Here is a 17058-nt window from a genome sequence, read left to right as displayed (position 1 = left end):
AGAATTGATTGATGCATGTGTAACCTATGCACTGGTTCTGGGCGATGTTCTTCGTGTTTGATGAACATGAACAACAATCGGTGTATGTTAATGCTTATATCAACCAATTCTAGTTGAGTTTCAGAAAAAGTTGATGAGGAAATTTCGGAGTTTCATAGTTAAATCATTGAAGAATCCCTCTTAAAAAGGACGGATTAAAGGGATTTAACTCAATCACTTGAATTTTTCGTCGCCGAAGATATTATTTGGAAAACCAAAAAAAAAAAATAATAAATAAATTCTTGTTTGGGATTAGGTTTTAGTTTTTCGTTATCATGGAAATTGAACCAAAAAAAAAAGAAGTTTTTGACTAAACATTCTTCATAGAAATGATTTAGATTTTTTTATTTGTTTTTGATAGTTGAATTACTAAAGTTAGAGCAAAGAGTAATTTGGCATTAAACACACTTTGGACACCCCATATTTCCTTCTCTGGGTTGGGGGAAGAAATGATAGGCCTTAAATAAAACCTACATGCCCCAAACTAGCCATGAATTAAACTGATTCTCAAGAGAAAAAAATGTATTTACTTTTTATCTTTTCATACACGGCTGAAATCACATAGTCTATTGAGTACTTGAATTGAAATTTGAAGTTGATAAGTCAAAACACACACTTGCAATCTACGATGATTTGGAAATTATTCATTTTCCAATGTTGATCCTTGCACATATAAAAGTCTTTTGATGATTGTGATCTTTTATATTTATCTCCGATTATCTAACATTACCCCTTGCAACAACAATGAAAGAAATCTAATTACAGTAAAAAAAATATTTATACTGTTTTTAGTAGGGAAGATGTTCTTTATTAAAATTGAAAAAAACTACATAAGGTTTTTATCCTGCTGGATCAGTGTAGATACCCAGTTAGGAGTAATATTTAACCAATAAAAACAAATAACTTGACACCTTGCAAATTTAGCTAAATTTTCTGTTAAATGGTTTGTGTCTCTATGCACATAAGTGCATGCTAGAAATGGAAAGTAATTAAAATATCTAAATCATCTTTAATTAAGTTGTAGGAATTCCCATTTCACAGATGTTTGCTTCCCTGTAGAGCTTCAATCACATTCAGGAAATTACCCTTTAACTGAGTTCTTGTCGGATCTTTTTGCTTTACCCACAAGACTGCTTTTAACAGTGCTTCAACTTCTGCTTGTTTCAGGTCTATTGTAGGAGATGCACCTCGTAGCAGTCCATCACAATCACCTGTAAAATTTCTACATATTAGATCCCATCAAGACATATGAAGTCAAGACCACGCCCCATGAACAAACATAAAAACTAGGTGCAACCCATTCAATTATATATTGACCGTTTGAATATTCAATTAAGCAACAGGTGATTTGTTATCTTGACTGCTTCCAAAATATTTTTTTTTTCTCGTCTTTGTTAGGTTATGGATACAAGAGAGTCCCGTTCCTTCTAATTAGGGCCTCTTAATCCTCGGATTATAAATTCTTTAGATGCTTCTTTTCTCCTAACATCATTGCTAGACTAATTATTGATTAAGATATTGTTGTTTTAATCACAAAGATTATGACGTCCTCATTGATAGTAAATTTTTGGTTTAATCGATAAAAGGAACAAGACATCTTTATAAGGAAAAAGGGAAAAAAAAAAAAACTTCTATTAATTGTTTTGAAGAAAGCCGTCTATGTGGTCGTCACATAATGTTGGGAGTACAAAAAAATAATGAAAGTCACAAGTCATTTTCGAATAAAATTCTATGTAACTGTCTGGCAATTATTCAGTCCCTCCCCTTTTTTCTCTGAAAAATGCTCCTATAACCGTTTTTCCTAAATCTTCATAAATTCCTTCCTTATCTCAAATTTACCATATTTGATCTAATTTTTTTCTTCAGATCTTCTAGTTGGATTTGAGTACAATTTTTATGAAACAATATTTGCTTTTCTAGTATGTATTTTTTTTATCCTGCAATGATTTTTATATGCCATTTAGATTAATTCTTGAATACTTCTCAAGAAAAATTCCATAGCTTTCATGGCGATTGAATCGATTGCATCAATCATCTCAAATGTTTCATCCATGCCAATTTACTTCGACACGACATGACTTTATATCTATATGAAGAACAAGGGATACTAAGATTGATTGTGATACCAATATTTTGTGCAAATTACTCCCGATACGGACATTAAAATTTTATTGGAGAAGAAAACATTTCCAAATGGCGGATTACTAAATAACAAACCATTCTTTCAACATCATTAAATTTATCTTTGAAATTCATGGATTTTGATACTTAATCATTTTATTTTTTCATGTTTTTCGTGGTTAATTTATTTGAAAATGAGGTATGAATTCTTATTATTTTACTGAAATTAAAAAGTAATCCTCCACCTTCATAAAAAAATAAAATAAAAAAATAAATGATTAAGTATCAAAATGTGGTAAATTAAATCATTATAAAAAAGTAGGTAGCTCCATTTTTTTTATAGTTTAGGTCTCGCCATTCAAAAAAGTATTGGTGTCCGGCTTGTTGTTAGCTTACCCACCAACTTATTGTAATTTTTCTTTTTTCTTCTTCTTCGAAAAGGATGGTTATATTAAACAAAAAAAAGGAGATTACAAGCCTAGGAAACAATTACATCATCTACAGATGCAAGATTGTCTCCCACTGAAAAAGAATTTGCCTTATAGAATAATCCCTAAACACACCTGAATCCAAAAACCATAAAGCAATAGTTTGTTTACTCAAAAACAAACTTCATACACACTCAGTGCCCTCCTCCAAAAGCCCTAATGTTGTTTTTTCTTCCAAATATGCCAAAAAACAACATAAATAGTCTTCATCCAAACCTCCTTACATTTACCTTTCAGGCCATTATGACTCCGAACTTCAAAAAACTTCTTCACTGAATTAGGATAAACTCACTTAATTTTCATAGCATCAATGAAATAACCCCAAACTTCAAAAGCATACTGACACCCAACAAACAGATGATCATCTGTTTCAATCTCCTTCTGACACATGACACAAATATAAAATTGCACATACACAAATATTCTTTTTATTTTTGCAACATAAAACTAACTAACTTTTGAAGGAATGTTCTTCTTCCACAAATATTTCACAAAATCACAATCCTCCTCTTTCTGCACTTGCATTTCATAACACTTTCTTTTTTTGCTGTAAATCCCCCCAACATATCCATCACATCTGCATTCTCATTAAGACTATGTGCAGGACCTAACCCGTTGCAGAGTAAGTCCGACTCTAATTGTTCATTAGCATACAAATTTACACCCGGTAACTCTTACAATATTATTTGCTTTAAATTAAATCATTATAGAAAATAAAAAAAAAAAAAAAATTATACGTGACCTACTATTTAGGAAATTTTAGGGATTTTAGAAGGTCCAGTTGGAGATGCTCTTACATTTTGCGACATCTATCTTATGTTAACGTCGACGTTTGATGATCTGTAGATAGTCCGTCTACCACTTAAACACGTGAATACTCGCGTGACTTTACTAGGCAAAATGAGAATCGCAATTCCTTCCTAATCCCAGGTTCTCTCTTCTTGAAAACCCTAAATCCCCAAATCTCTCTGCTAATTTCATACAAGAGGAAGAAGCTTTCCTTGAAGTTTTCCTTGAATTTATCGAAAATTGCAATTCCTTGCAAAATCAGGTGATGGCATTTACAATGAATCACTAACTTCTCTGATGTGTTGCCAATTTCATAATTCTGGTAAAATTTCGGGATTGCACTGAATTGCAATGAACTTTCGGCATATTCGTTCTTTTTACTCACCTCTTCCAGAACATAATAAGTGTGAATTATGAGGGTTTTGCTGAAGGTCTTAGTTTCTGGTACTCATCCCTTTGTATTTAGAACAATATTATTATTAGGTTCACATTCACTACACTTTCTCACAAGTAATAAATGAAGCAGTGTTGTTCAATGTTTTTAACTTGTATTCGATACAGGGGCGAAAGTCGGTGATAAATTCCTCGTAGACGGGAATGGTAAGATTTAGTCTTAACCTCCTAAATGCTTGTTTTCCCAAGTTTTACTATCAAGTTTCTGCTTTTGTTCATTTAGGTTCTTTCCAATTTCATGCTGTAATTAAAATAGTGAATGTAATCTTGTTGGCCCTCGATATTTCGTCTGCTCTCAGCATTTCATTGTACTCCATTTTATACGAATTTTCTTTAGATATTCGATGCTGTGTCCTGTTAAGAAATTTTAATCAAAATTTGGTATCGCGTCTTTGTTAGTCTTGCACTAATGTGATTTACGTGCAATGAGCTTTTGTTTGTGTCCTGGATAAATGTTCTTATCATATTTTATGTCGTGCTTTTGTGATCTTGTACGGAATGTGTTTTGTGAGCTTGCAGACATTTTTTCTAAGTTTTTCTCAACCGCCGCTCAGATCATGCCTTGCTAGGAGGATGGTAGAAGTCTCATTAACTTTTGCTCTAGTATTGATTTGTTTGCATGCGCTGCCTTTTTTGCAGGATTGGCTGGATATCGATTCTAGTATTGCTGAGAGGGTTGATTTTGTTGCCACTTCTTTTGTCAAGTCTACAAAAGGGAATAAGGGATTAATTATCTTAAGAGTTACATTACTGCACGATCTGGTGACAGGTAACCAAATTTTTTTCGTGTTCTGATTAGCAAAAAAAGAAAAGAAATGAAATCCCATTTTGGTCATAAAATAAGTACTGCATGTGTCAACACCGATACCTTGTTGCTTTGATCGTAGTAGGAGCTGAGTGCTTTGTGTGGTTTTTTAAAGCTGTGCACCGGGAATGTTATATTTGGCTAGCACTCTTTCACGCCTTCTTTCATGCGAATGTTTAGACTGAATGTGAACAGTCATGTGATCAATAACGACCATTATAATGGGAATAATGAAAATAACTTCCTCCCTGTAACATTCTTTCTTTTTGTACTTTTTTCCAATTCGTGACTGTTATAGCTGTTATAACGGTAACGACCTCCTACAGTTATTTATTGCCTTGGTTTCGCGTGGTTATAGCTTAAATCTAGCATATAAACCAAATTAAAGAAAGAAAACATAGCATTGTCACAGCTCAGTCCCACACAGCTTACCTCTTTTGCTTTGCTTTTGTGTCTGGATATGAAACATAGGAAGGGTAAACATACAAAAGCTGAATAGGCGAAGGCATATATTATCTTGGTATATACTTGAGGTATGGCGTCCAGAAAATTTCTCGATGGCTTTCAGCCCTAGCACAACTCAGTATGGGTGTTTTAATAAAGTAAGTTATCTTTTAAAATTACCAATGTGCATAGTTAATAGGTTAATAGATGCTATGGAAAACTCTAGAAAACTTTTAGCATGTATGACACGTGTTAGACATGAGTAGTTAGGGCGGGTCTTTTGAATGTGTCTAACACATGTACTACATGTTAGAAGTTCTCTAGAGTTTTCCATAACATCTACTAACTATGCGTGTTGGTACTTTAAAGGAATAACCTATTTGTTTAAAGCGGCCATTGGGCTCAAATCCCTAGAGAAATTTTCGGGATGTCACATCAGTGGTTACCCATCGGGTCTCTCATACTCATCGTCTCTTCTACTTCTTTTGGCGATTGATAGCACTAGTTTAGACAATTTGATAGCAATTGAGAATTCTCTTGCACACATCCTCAGAAGAACGTGGGACTTCCTACCAAGGTTTTAATACGACTGTTATGACGGTGTAATGGACAAGGCTGTTACAAGTATAACTCTTACAAATGTTTCTCATTATACTGTCCGTAGGCCGTTCATGATGGTTACTGATCGTGACACTTTTACCTAGAAAACACCAATGTCTGGTGACAGTTACTGTTATAGTGATCGTTCTTCAAACCAGTGTTTCAAGAACATCCGTTGGTAGCGGTCATTTACCATTAATGTTGCATGCTGAAAACATTTTTTTCTACCATGACAGCGAAAAACAGTTATTACAGTCATTATTTGGGAGAAATAATGGTAAAGTACTGTGATTGTAACATTATGTTTCTTGGGTGGTTTTTTCTTGTTTTGTTTATTGCAAAGATGGTAGTAACGGCGGTTTAATTTTTATTCTCTCGATATAATGACAGTTACTACAGTTGTATCCCAAGTTTTACTATCAAGTTTCTGCTTTTGTTCATTTAGGTTCTTTTCAAATTCATGCTGTAATTAAAATAGTGTATGTAGTTTAGTCAGCCCTCCTTATTTCGTCTGCTATCAGCAATTCGTTGTACTCCATTCTATATGAATTTTCTTTAGATATTTGATGCTGTGTCCTGTAAAGAAGTTTTAATCAAAATTTGGTATCGCGTCTTTTGTAATCTTGCAAGGAATGTGTTCTAGGTGCTGTGCGCTTGTGCACATTTTTGTTCGTGTCCTGGATAAAAGTTTAATCATACTTTATGTCGTTCTTTTTTTATAATCTCGTACAGAATGTGTTTTCTTAGAAGTAAAATTGCAGACATTTTTTTTTTTTTTTAAAGTTTTTCTTGACCACGGCTCAGGTCCTGCCTTGCAAGGAGGATGGTAAAAGTCTTGTTAACTTCTGCTCTAGTATTGATTTGTTTGCATGCGCTGCCTTTTTTGCAGGATTGGCTGGATATTTTGGTATTGCTGAGAGGGTTGATTTTATCGCCACCTCTTCTGTGAAGTCTGCAGAAGTGATTGATCGTCTTAAGAGTTAGATTACTGCATGATCTGGTGACAGGTAATTTTTTTTGCTCTGATTAGCGAAAATAAAAAGAAAGAAAAGAAAACCTACACCATTTCGGTAATTAAAGGACTGCATGTTCAACATCCAAACCTTGTTGCTTTGATCGTAAGCTGAGTGCTTTGTGTGGTTTTTTTAAAGCTGTGCACCGGGAAGTTCATGTGCTAGCACTCTTTCACCCCTTCTTTTTGGGTTATGTTTGGACTAAAGCAATGATTGTGGAACAGCCATTATGGTGACGGTTACTGTTTTTTTATGGGAAAACATAACACTCGATAACGGCCATTATATTATAATGGGGATAATGAAAATAACATTCGCCTTTTAATATTCTTTCCTTTTCTTTGATCCGTGACTGTTATAGCTGTTATAACGGTAACGACCTCCTACCATCGTTTTAAAACCTTGGTCTGGTGTGGTTGTAGAAAAAAGATAGGAAAACAAAGATTAAAGCTAGCGTATAAGCCAAATTGTAGAAAGAAAACATAGCATTGTCACAGCCCACAGTCCCACACAGCTTACCTCTTTCGCTTTCTTCTTGTGTCTGGGTAATGAAGTAGGAAGGGTAAAACATACAAAAGCGGAATAGACCGAGGCATATATCATCTTGGTATATATACTTGGGGTATGACGTCCCAAAAATTTCTCTATAGCACAATCTAGTATGAGTTTTTGAACAAATAGGTTATCCTTTAAAAGTACCAAATGTGTATAGTTAATAGATGCTATGGAAAACTCTAGAAAACTTCTAGCATATATGACCCGTGTTAGACATGAGTAGTTAGGGTGTATATGGCTTTCTATTAACTGCTTATATCTAACACATGTACTACATGTTATAAGTTTTCTAAACTTCAGGACATTGCATTTTCATATTCAGAGAGCATCTCAGAGGAGATCTGCAACTCTGCCCAAAATGGGTAAGCAGCATCCGAATCCTGATTCTGTATCTTTACTGTTGTTACTGCTGGTTTCTTTTTTCGTTGATTCTGATTGGGGTTTATGTAATGAATTTGCAGCCGACAACTTAGAATTCTGATACCTTTGTTGATGAAGTTTCCCAAGTTTTACTATCAAGTTTCTGCTTTTGTTCATTTAGGTTCTTTTCCAATTCATGCTGTAATTAAAATAGTGTACGTAGTCTAGTTGGCCCTCCTTATTCGGTCTGCTATCAGTAATTCGTTGTACTCCATTCTATATGAATTTTCTTTAGATATTTGAAGAAGTTTTAATCAAAATTTTGTATTGTGACTTTGGTAATTTTGCAAGGAATGTGTTTTATGTGTAGTGAGCTTGGGCACATTTTTGTTCGTGTCCTGGATAAAAGTTTAATCATACTTTATGTCCCTTTTTTTGTTTATATCGTACAGAATGTGTTTTCTTAGCAGTAAAATTGCGGACATTTTTTTCTAAATTTTTCTTCACCACGGCTCAGGTCCTGCCTTGCAAGGAGGATGGTAAAAGCCTTGTTAACTTTTGCTCTAGTATTGATTTGTTTGCATGCGCTGCCTTTTTTGCAGGATTGGCTGGATATTTTGGTATTGCTGAGAGGGTTGATTTTATCGCCACCTCTTCTGTGAAGTCTGCAGAAGTGATTGATCGTCTTAAGAGTTAGATTACTGCATGATCTGGTGACAGGTAATTTTTTTTTGCTCTGATTAGCGAAAATAAAAAGAAAGAAAAGAAAACCTACACCATTTCGGTAATTAAAGGACTGCATGTTCAACATCCAAACCTTGTTGCTTTGATCTTAAGCTGAGTGCTTTGTGTGGTTTTTTTAAAGCTGTGCACCGGGAAGTTCATGTGCTAGCACTCTTTCACGCCTTCTTTTTGGGTCATGTTTGGACTGAAGCAATGGTTGTGGAACAGCCATTATGGTGACGGTTACTGTTTATTATGGGAAAACATAACACTCGATAACGGCCATTATAATGGGAATAATGAAAATAACATTCGCCTTTTAATATTCTTTCCTTTTCTTTCATCCGTGTCTGTTGTAGCTGTTATAACGGTAACGACCTCATACCGTCGTTTTAAAACCTTGGTCTGGTGTGGTTGTAGAAAAGATAGGAAAACATAGCTTAAAGCTAGCGTATAAGCCAAACTGAAGAAAGAAAACGTAGCATTGTCACAGCCACAGTCCCACACAGCTTACTTCTTTTGCTTTCTTCTTGTGTCTGGGTAATGAAATAGGAAGGGTAAAACATACAAAAGCTGAATAGACTGAGGCATATATCATCTTGGTATATATACTTGGGGTACGATGTCCCGAAAATTTCCTATGGGTTTGAGCCGTAGCACAATCTAGTATGAGTGTTTTAAACAAATAGGTTTTGTTTTTTTTATTTTTTTGTGTTAGTTATGGAAAACTCTAGAAGCATGGACAACACGTGTTAGACATGAGTAGTTAGGGTGTATATGGCTTTTTATTAACTGCTTGTGTCTGACACGTGTACTACATGTTAGAATTCTTTTAGAGTTCTCCATACCATTTACTAACTAGTTTAAAAGGAAATCTAGGGTACCAGTAGTTTATATAATTTAATAGCAACAGAGAATTCTAAGGCTGTGACAATTATAACCCTTATAACGGTTTCTCATTATAACGGCCGTATGCCGTTCTCGACTGTTATTGATCGTGACGCTTCTACGTAGGAAACCTTGACTGCTGGTGACAGTTACGGTTATAATGATCGTTTTTCAAACCAATGTTTCAAGAACATCCGTTATAATGGCACTATGGCAGCGGTTATTTACCATTAACGTTGCATGTTAAAAACATTTTCTTCTACCATGACAGCCAAAAACATTTATTACAGCCATTTTTTTAAGAAATAGTGGTGCAATACTGTGATTGTAACATTATGGTCTTGGGAGGGTTTTTCTTGTTTTATCCTTGAAAGAATTGTTATAATGGCAGTTAATACATCATTAGCTTTTTCCTTACGCCATTGAAACTTTTATAACGCAAATACGGTAACTTCCAAGGACTGGTACATCATTATAGTACTCATCTTCAAACATTGCCTATATCTTGAAACTTACTCATGAAAAAGTCGTCAAATTTTGAACTCAAGAGAATTAAATGTGCTCAGAACACCTCACAGGGAGATGTTTGCATTGCAAGTGTATGCATATTGTTTCCTTTGTATAATTGAAATGTAGTGATTTAGAGTTAAAGACTGCTGGTCAACTGTTGTTCTTTCTCATTTCCCAATTATATTGATTCACTGCTTCCTAGATAAACTATCTTCTTAACCTGCAGTATTTTAAGTTTTTCAATTGTACATTGTAATATTACACCCTAATGGTGGTGGTAATATCACGATGTCTTTTTTTTTTTTTTTTTGCAGTGATATTTCTGTTCATTCAAAGATTGATAGTGTTGACTCTTTGCAGAACTTGAAAGAGATAATTCAGGCATCAGATGTTGCCATGGTAGAAAGAGCTGGCGTTTTGATGCTTTCCAGGGAGTCTGCAATGTGTCAATTCCCAGATAAAGCGTTGAGTGTACTGAGCTTTCCAGGGAGTCTGCAATGTGTCAATTCCCAGATAAAGCGTTGAGTGTACTGAGAAGTGTCAGCTTGAGAATCGAGAAGTAGTGGAGGGAGGAAAAACGCATTTATGTATTCAGAGAGCATCTCAGGGGAGCTCTGCAATTCTGCCGCCAAAGTGGGTAAGCACCACCATCCAAATCCTGATTCTGTATCTTAACTGTTATTGTCATGTACTTCTAGTTTCTTTTTCCGTTATTTCTGATTGTGGTTTCGAACTTGCAGCCAACAGCTTGAAGGTCAATTGATGCGCTTTTTGTTTACACGATGACAGGCCACATGTCATCCCTCCATTCACGTTCCCGACCTGACAGTCCGATATTTGCGTTCACCAATATAGCATCTGTGAGAAGGCATTTAAAACCTGCAGTGGGGACTCATACCCTTCTGGCTAGATTTCTCTGTCGACAATCGACATGGGAACAACCTGAACAAAACCTTCTCTTTACTCAAGGCAAGAGGAATGATTAAATCTGGAGATCTGGTCATTGCTGTCTCTGATACGCTGCAATTACTAAGTTCTGTATTGCCAACACAATTCAGGTGGCCTTTTTGCACTTAAATGATTAAATAGAATACAAAATGTTGAATTCATCTACAGTGTGTACAAAATTAGACAGTATTAAAAATATCAAAAGCGTGCAATTTAAAATAAATCAATCAGTTCCGTATCGCCCCATCTCTCCTGAGAATGCATTTCGACTGCCAGATGCTGCAGATTCATTTTGTGAACTGGTTACTCGTCGGCCTAGAGCTTTCTTCATTTGTCTAATCTTAAAGAGCTCTGTTGGAAGTGGTCGACTGGGTTGAGGTTTCATCACTTTGTAGCCTGTCTAAGTTTTTCTCTTCCCTCCTGAATGGCACCTGTCTAGTGGATTTAAATAATCGAGGTCGTTAGATGAATAGGATCATTCTTCACCTATTTTATATTTGCTCAAACTGGGTATGTCGCTTCCAGAACTCTACAGATTTCTCTGGATGGGAACGAGTCCAAGACCCACCCGAACGTCTCTATCAATTATTTAAACGACACAAGTATAATTTGAACATTCAAGAATGAATCGAGGCTGATGCATAAATCTTTTCCTGCCAGCTTCAAAGGCATTGTGCACCAACTTACGATCCTTGTCCAGACATAATGTCATCATTGCATAAGCAGCAAAATACATGACATGTGTGCTAGTGCACTTGCATTAACCCCAAATTGCCCTCATATATTTTCTTAACAGGCTAATTTTCTCCACGAGATTCTTCCAATTTTGCGTGTAGGCGTACCTAAGCACTTTAGAGTCTGGTGGAACCTTCAAAGCCTTCTGATAAACTTTGATTCCTGAATCTACTGAGCCTGAAAGGGGAAAACCAAAGAACATTAATTAGGAACTTCTAAATTTGAGAACATAATTAACCTTATCTTTTGCTGTATACGGATTTTGAACGAGTTTAGAAACCATTAATCTGCTGGTACAATTAAGACAATAAATTAATGCAAAGATTCATATATCTACACATTTATTGGTCGTCCAATCAAATTAAGGAAAAAAAAACCCAAACTTGCATCGTTTGAGAAAGAGGCGCCATTCTTCCATCCAAGAGTTGCAAAATCTGATAGGTTTTGTCTCCTGAATGCCTATAAAATAAGCATCCAAAAAAAATGTGGATCATTACAATCAAAGGTAGCACTCTGCGATTGGAGATCACTGTGATAATATCTTCATCTTCTATTTTCCTGTAATTTCTATTTTCTTATCCTTTTTTTCTAAACAGTTTATTGTTTGTTTTCCTATTTACATGGATCTCACAGTTTCCGTGCATGTTCATGCAGGTTCAGGATATCATCAAATGGCTTGTTACAACAAGAGAAAGGTTAACTTTACTCACGGATCATCGTCACAGTCATCATTGTCGACTGCGCATAAGTTCCGCAAGTTTAGAACACGTGTGGGAGGTCCTAAACTGCCCACAACATCAACAACTATGGAATGGCGTCCCAAAATTGCGGCTTCATGGGAAATCCTATACTGCGAAGAAGAGGGATCTATCCCTTGGAAACGGATTGCGAAGACTCAAAAGTTAATGAAAACTTGGGCATTGGACGATGAGTTTAAAAGATGCTGGGAATGGGATGCTTCTTCGGGTGAAGAAGCGTTAGGAAAAGTAAAGGATCGGTACTGGCGTAAGCTAAATGGCATTCCCTTCAAAACTCTGACAAACGAAGAGTCTGCTGACATGTATAATGATACAAATATTGATTGGAACCCAAATATAGATCCTGAAATATCATTGTCTTTAGACAGAGATGATGCCATTTTTAATGAAGGCTGGAGTGATTGGTTTGTTGATGATTATTTGCGCAACAAGGATGAAAAGTTTACTGTAGGATGGGGCACTTACTTTCAGGATCCTAGGAAGACGAATATAGGAGAATGAATATAAGAATATAATTGATCATATGTTGGTGAGTTGGTCATTAAAATATATTTATAATTTTCATATTGGATTGTATTGTGTAATAATTAAATTTTGTTGTTGAAAGTTATCATGTAAGACAATTTTGATTAAAAGAATTTGTTATTTCTGCACAATGTATCAGATTTTTTGTGTTATTTTGATAATCTTGCTATTCAACCATATCAAACTCCAGAAATCCCATTTTCCATTGATAAAATTGGCACAAATCCATTGTCATCATCTTTGATTGTCATAATGACAGATTCTCCTCTATTAGATTTAGAATTTATTATTAGATATGCTTGTGTGGATTTTATGTGTGTCACATTATATGTGTAAATTGAAGAAGAATTTGTATGGGTTGAAACAAGATCTAAGGGCTTGGTTTTATAGACTCATCACATTTTAAATTTCCTATGGTTTCAAGAAGTCAGTTTCTGATAATTCAATGTTTTTTAATACTTCTAAGGCTGGTACAATGGTGTGTTGCTATTGTATGTGGATGACATTTTATTAACAAGGAGTTCTTCTGATATGTTAAATGTCTTGGTTAATTGTTTAAAGAATGAGTTTGCTATGTAAAAACTGAGTGATTTACGCTATTTTCTTGGCTTAAAAGCTGTCAAAACTCCCAGTTCAATTTCTCTTACTCAAAAGAATTATACTTTACAGTTTTTGGAAAGAGAAAATGTTGGATTCCAAACCATGTGATACTCCTGTTGTTAAAGGTGCAAGGTTGTCTGTTCATAATGGAGTTAAACTAGATGATGCAACTGAATGCATAACAATTGTGGGTGCTGTACAATATTTGACAGTAACTAGGCCTGACATTTGTTTTGGTGTTAATTATGTTCCTTAATTTATGCATTCACCAATAGATTTCATCACTTTGTTGCTCTAAGTTTTTTCTCTTTCCTCCTGAATGGCACAATGACGCATGTCTAGTTGATTTAAATAATCCAGGTCTTCAGATGAGCAGGACCAGAGATTCATAACTATACCTTGACACAAACATCATGTAAAGAACCTATGAATACCAAGGATCATTCTTCACCTGTTTTAGATGAAAGTTTTTTTTTTTCCTCCTATGCTTTTAATATGCTAGACAGAGCGCCATATGTTTGCTCAAACTGGGTATGTCGCTTCCGAACTCTACAGAACCACCCATACGTCTCTATCAATTATTTGAACGACACAAGAATAATTTGAGAATTAAAAAATGAATCTAGGCTGATGCACAAATCTTTTCCTACTGGCTTCAAAGACATTGTGCGCCAACTTACGATCCTTGTCCAGACATAGTGTCATCATTGCATAAGCAGCAAACTCATGATATGTGTGCTAGTGCACTTGCATTAACCCCAAACCCCCAAATTGCCCTCATATATTCTCTTAGAAGGCTAATTTCCCCTTGAGATTCCTCCAATTTTGCATAGGCATACCTAAGCACTTTAGAGTCTGGTGGAACCTTCAAAGCCTTCTGATAAACTTCGATTCCTGAATCTACCGAGCCTGAAAGGGGAAAACCAAAGAACATTAATTAGGAACTTATAAATTTGAGAACATAATTAACCTTATATTTTGCTGTATACAGAATTTTGAACGAGTTTAGAAACCATTAATCTGCTGGTACGATTAAGGAAATAGATTAATGCAAAGATTCATATATCTACACATTTATTGGTCGTCCAATCAAAGAGATTGAAAGATTTTAAAGATCAGAAGAGGTAAAATCTTTTATTAGTTTTTGATAAAGAATAAAGCACAGAGAGAGAGCTTATAAAGCTATCACAGACAAGCTGGAAAGAGTGTCTGTTACAGACAAACTGTTTGTTACAGTTACAGATACAGATGACTTGTGTGAATAACACACTTACAATGACTCAGACTTACACTCAGACATTAATGATTCAGACATTCTGAATCCTTACATTCCCCTTCAAGCTGATACTGATGCAACCATAGCATCTTGTCTGTCAGATATTGAAATACACAATGAACTAAACCTTTTGTAAACAAGTCAGCAAGCTGATTTGTGGAAGAAATATAGCTGACCTGAAAATATCCAGAACTAACCAACTACCTGATGAAATGATAATCAATTTCAATGTATTTTGTTATATCTTGAAAGAATGGATTGGTTGCTAGACTATTTGCAGACACATTGACACAGAACAAGGAAAATGACAGGTTGAGAGATACATCAAGTTCAGTTAAGAGAAAAGATAGCCATACCACATCTGCAGCAGCAAGAGGCAAAGACTTGTATTCTGCTTCTGCTGATGATTTTGATATTTTTGGATGCTTCTTTGAGGACCAAGATACTAAAGAAGATCCCAAGAAGACACACATACCAGAGGTAGACCTTCTTGTGTCTCAACAACCTGCCATTCTGAGTCTGAATATGCAGAGATAAAGTGAATGTCACCAGTTGATAGTAAAATTCCAGTTCCAAGAGTACCCTTCAAGTACCTAAGAATCCTCTTTACTAGTAATAAATGTTCATTAGTTGGAGACTGCATGAACTGTGCAACATAATTCACACTGAAACACATATCAGGCCATGTCATTGTGACATATTGCAGAGCTTCCACCATACTTCTATACTCAGTAGCATCTGATAAAACAACACTAGTAGAGATGGATAACCTTGTACCTTTAGTAACTGTTGTTTCAGATGACTTACAATTGATAAGATTATACTTATGCAATAATTCCAGTGTATAGTTTTTCTATGTTAACAAAAGCTGTTGAGAGTTATTCTGAAATGCTGCTTCTATTCCCAAGAAATAATGTAATGTCCCCAAATCTTTAACTGGATATATTTTCATAAGAAATGAGATGATATGATCATTGAGTACTGTTGAAGAACAATTCAAAATAATATCATCAACATATAGTAAAATCACAGCTATTGTGTCAGCAGTCTGATAGAGAAATATTGAATGATCACATTGATATCTGTTGAAGCCAAATCTATCAATGTGCCGCAAAATCTCTAAAATCATGCCCTTGGTGCCTGTTTGAGTCCATACAGACTTTTCTTGAGCTTACACACATAATCTGGATGCTGAGAATCCTCAAAACCTTTGGGTTGTACCATATAAACATCTTCATCAAGAAATCCATGTAAAAATGCATTACTTATGTCTAATTGCTTAATAGACCATTTCCTTGAGAGTGCCAATGTAAGAATAACCCAGACAGTTGTTATGTAAAAATGCATTACTGATCTCTAATTGCTAAATAAACCATTTCCTTGTGAGTGCCAATGTAAGAATAACCCTGACAGTTGTTGCTTTTACCACATGACTAAATGTCTCAAAAAAAATCCACTCCATCAAGTTGATTATAACCTTTTGCTACAAGTCTAGCCTTACATCTTTCTACAGTTCCATCTGCTCTCAATTTAATCTTGTAAAACCATTTATTTCCAAGTACATTGTAACTTGGATCATTTGGTACTAAAATCCAAGTACCATTCTCAAGTAATTCTGCCATTCAGGATGTTTCATTGCAGTCTTGAAAGTTTTAGGTTCTACTAATTCTGAAGTAGTTGCTTGAAAATTAAGCAGAGTGCAGAGGATACTTGATCATACAATGAGAAACAAAATCAGAATGAAATGATTTCGTCTTTGAAATCCCAGCTTTGGATCTGGTATGAATAGTAGATACTGGAGCAGTTGAAGTTGCAGAAGCATCATGCGAAGGAGTAATATTGTCAGAAGTAACAATAAGCTCAGAAGTAGTTGTTGTTGTAGAAGATTCAGCAAAAGGAAAATGGGCTTCATCAAAATTAACATGGACAGAAATGTATGTCTTCTTGCTGGCCATATCATAGCACTTATAACCTTTATAAATAGGACTGTATCCAAAAACACACATTTTGCAGACTTAGGACTCAACTTATCAGCTCTATAAGGTTCTAGATTTGGGTAGCAACAACATCCAAAGACTTTAAAGAAAGAGTAATCTGGTAATGTGTTGAATAAGACTTCATATGGATATTGAAAATGCAGAACCTTAGTAGGAAGTCTGTTAATAATGTATGTTGCAGTAAAAAAAGAATCATACCAGAAATACTTTGAAAGTGAAGCTTGAAAGGATAAAGTATTTCCCATTTTTGTTATATGTCTGTGCTTCCTTTCTGCCAAGCCATTTTGTTGATGTATATGAGGACAAGAAACCCTTAAGACTATCCCATTTTGATCCAGAAAATCCTTAAACTGGATTTTTACTAACTCTAGAGCATTATCACATTGATTTTTTTTATACAAGTAGATAAAATATTCTCCGAGGTTGTTTTA

General features: G+C 35.1%; 1 protein-coding gene and 1 long non-coding RNA gene across 5 annotated transcripts; one reads left to right on the top strand and one right to left on the bottom strand.

Annotated features, from left to right (window-relative positions):
• Positions 1-3477: 3477 nt before the first annotated feature.
• Positions 3478-8133, top strand: LOC113290208. 4 transcript variants are annotated; one of them, XR_003331470.1, is made up of 6 exons: positions 3478-3881; positions 3999-4037; positions 4530-4659; positions 6629-6746; positions 7630-7669; positions 7769-8133. It is a non-coding gene; the product is annotated as an uncharacterized LOC113290208 (long non-coding RNA). The 4 variants fall into 4 exon arrangements; XR_003331471.1 differs by having other exon boundaries at positions 7608-7669; XR_003331469.1 differs by having other exon boundaries at positions 7593-7669.
• A 5945-nt stretch (positions 8134-14078) lies between these two features.
• Positions 14079-16252, bottom strand: LOC113291874. The gene is made up of 4 exons (XM_026541358.1): positions 16132-16252; positions 15106-15416; positions 14683-14806; positions 14079-14263 (listed from the first exon to the last, which is right to left on the bottom strand). Exons 1-4 carry the CDS (start codon positions 16250-16252, stop codon positions 14079-14081), a joined length of 741 nt encoding a protein of 246 aa, XP_026397143.1.
• Between the last annotated feature and the right edge of the window lie 806 nt (positions 16253-17058).

This window comes from Papaver somniferum, chromosome 6 (assembly GCF_003573695.1).
Source record: "Papaver somniferum cultivar HN1 chromosome 6, ASM357369v1, whole genome shotgun sequence".
Lineage (NCBI taxonomy): Eukaryota > Viridiplantae > Streptophyta > Magnoliopsida > Ranunculales > Papaveraceae > Papaver > Papaver somniferum.
Note: the sequence above shows the minus strand (reverse complement) of the source record. Positions and strands in the feature narration are given on the sequence as shown.

Coding starts and splice junctions, on each gene's coding strand:
- LOC113291874 (XM_026541358.1), bottom strand. CDS start 16,252: ATGGCAGAATTACTTGAGAATGGTACTTGGATTTTAGTACCAAATGAT. Junction 15,417..16,131: donor AGATGGAACTGTAGAAAGAT/GTAAGGCTAGAC, acceptor CTGAAACAACAG/TTACTAAAGGTACAAGGTTA. Junction 14,264..14,682: donor GTATCAGCTTGAAGGGGAAT/GTAAGGATTCAG, acceptor TTCCCCTTTCAG/GCTCGGTAGATTCAGGAATC.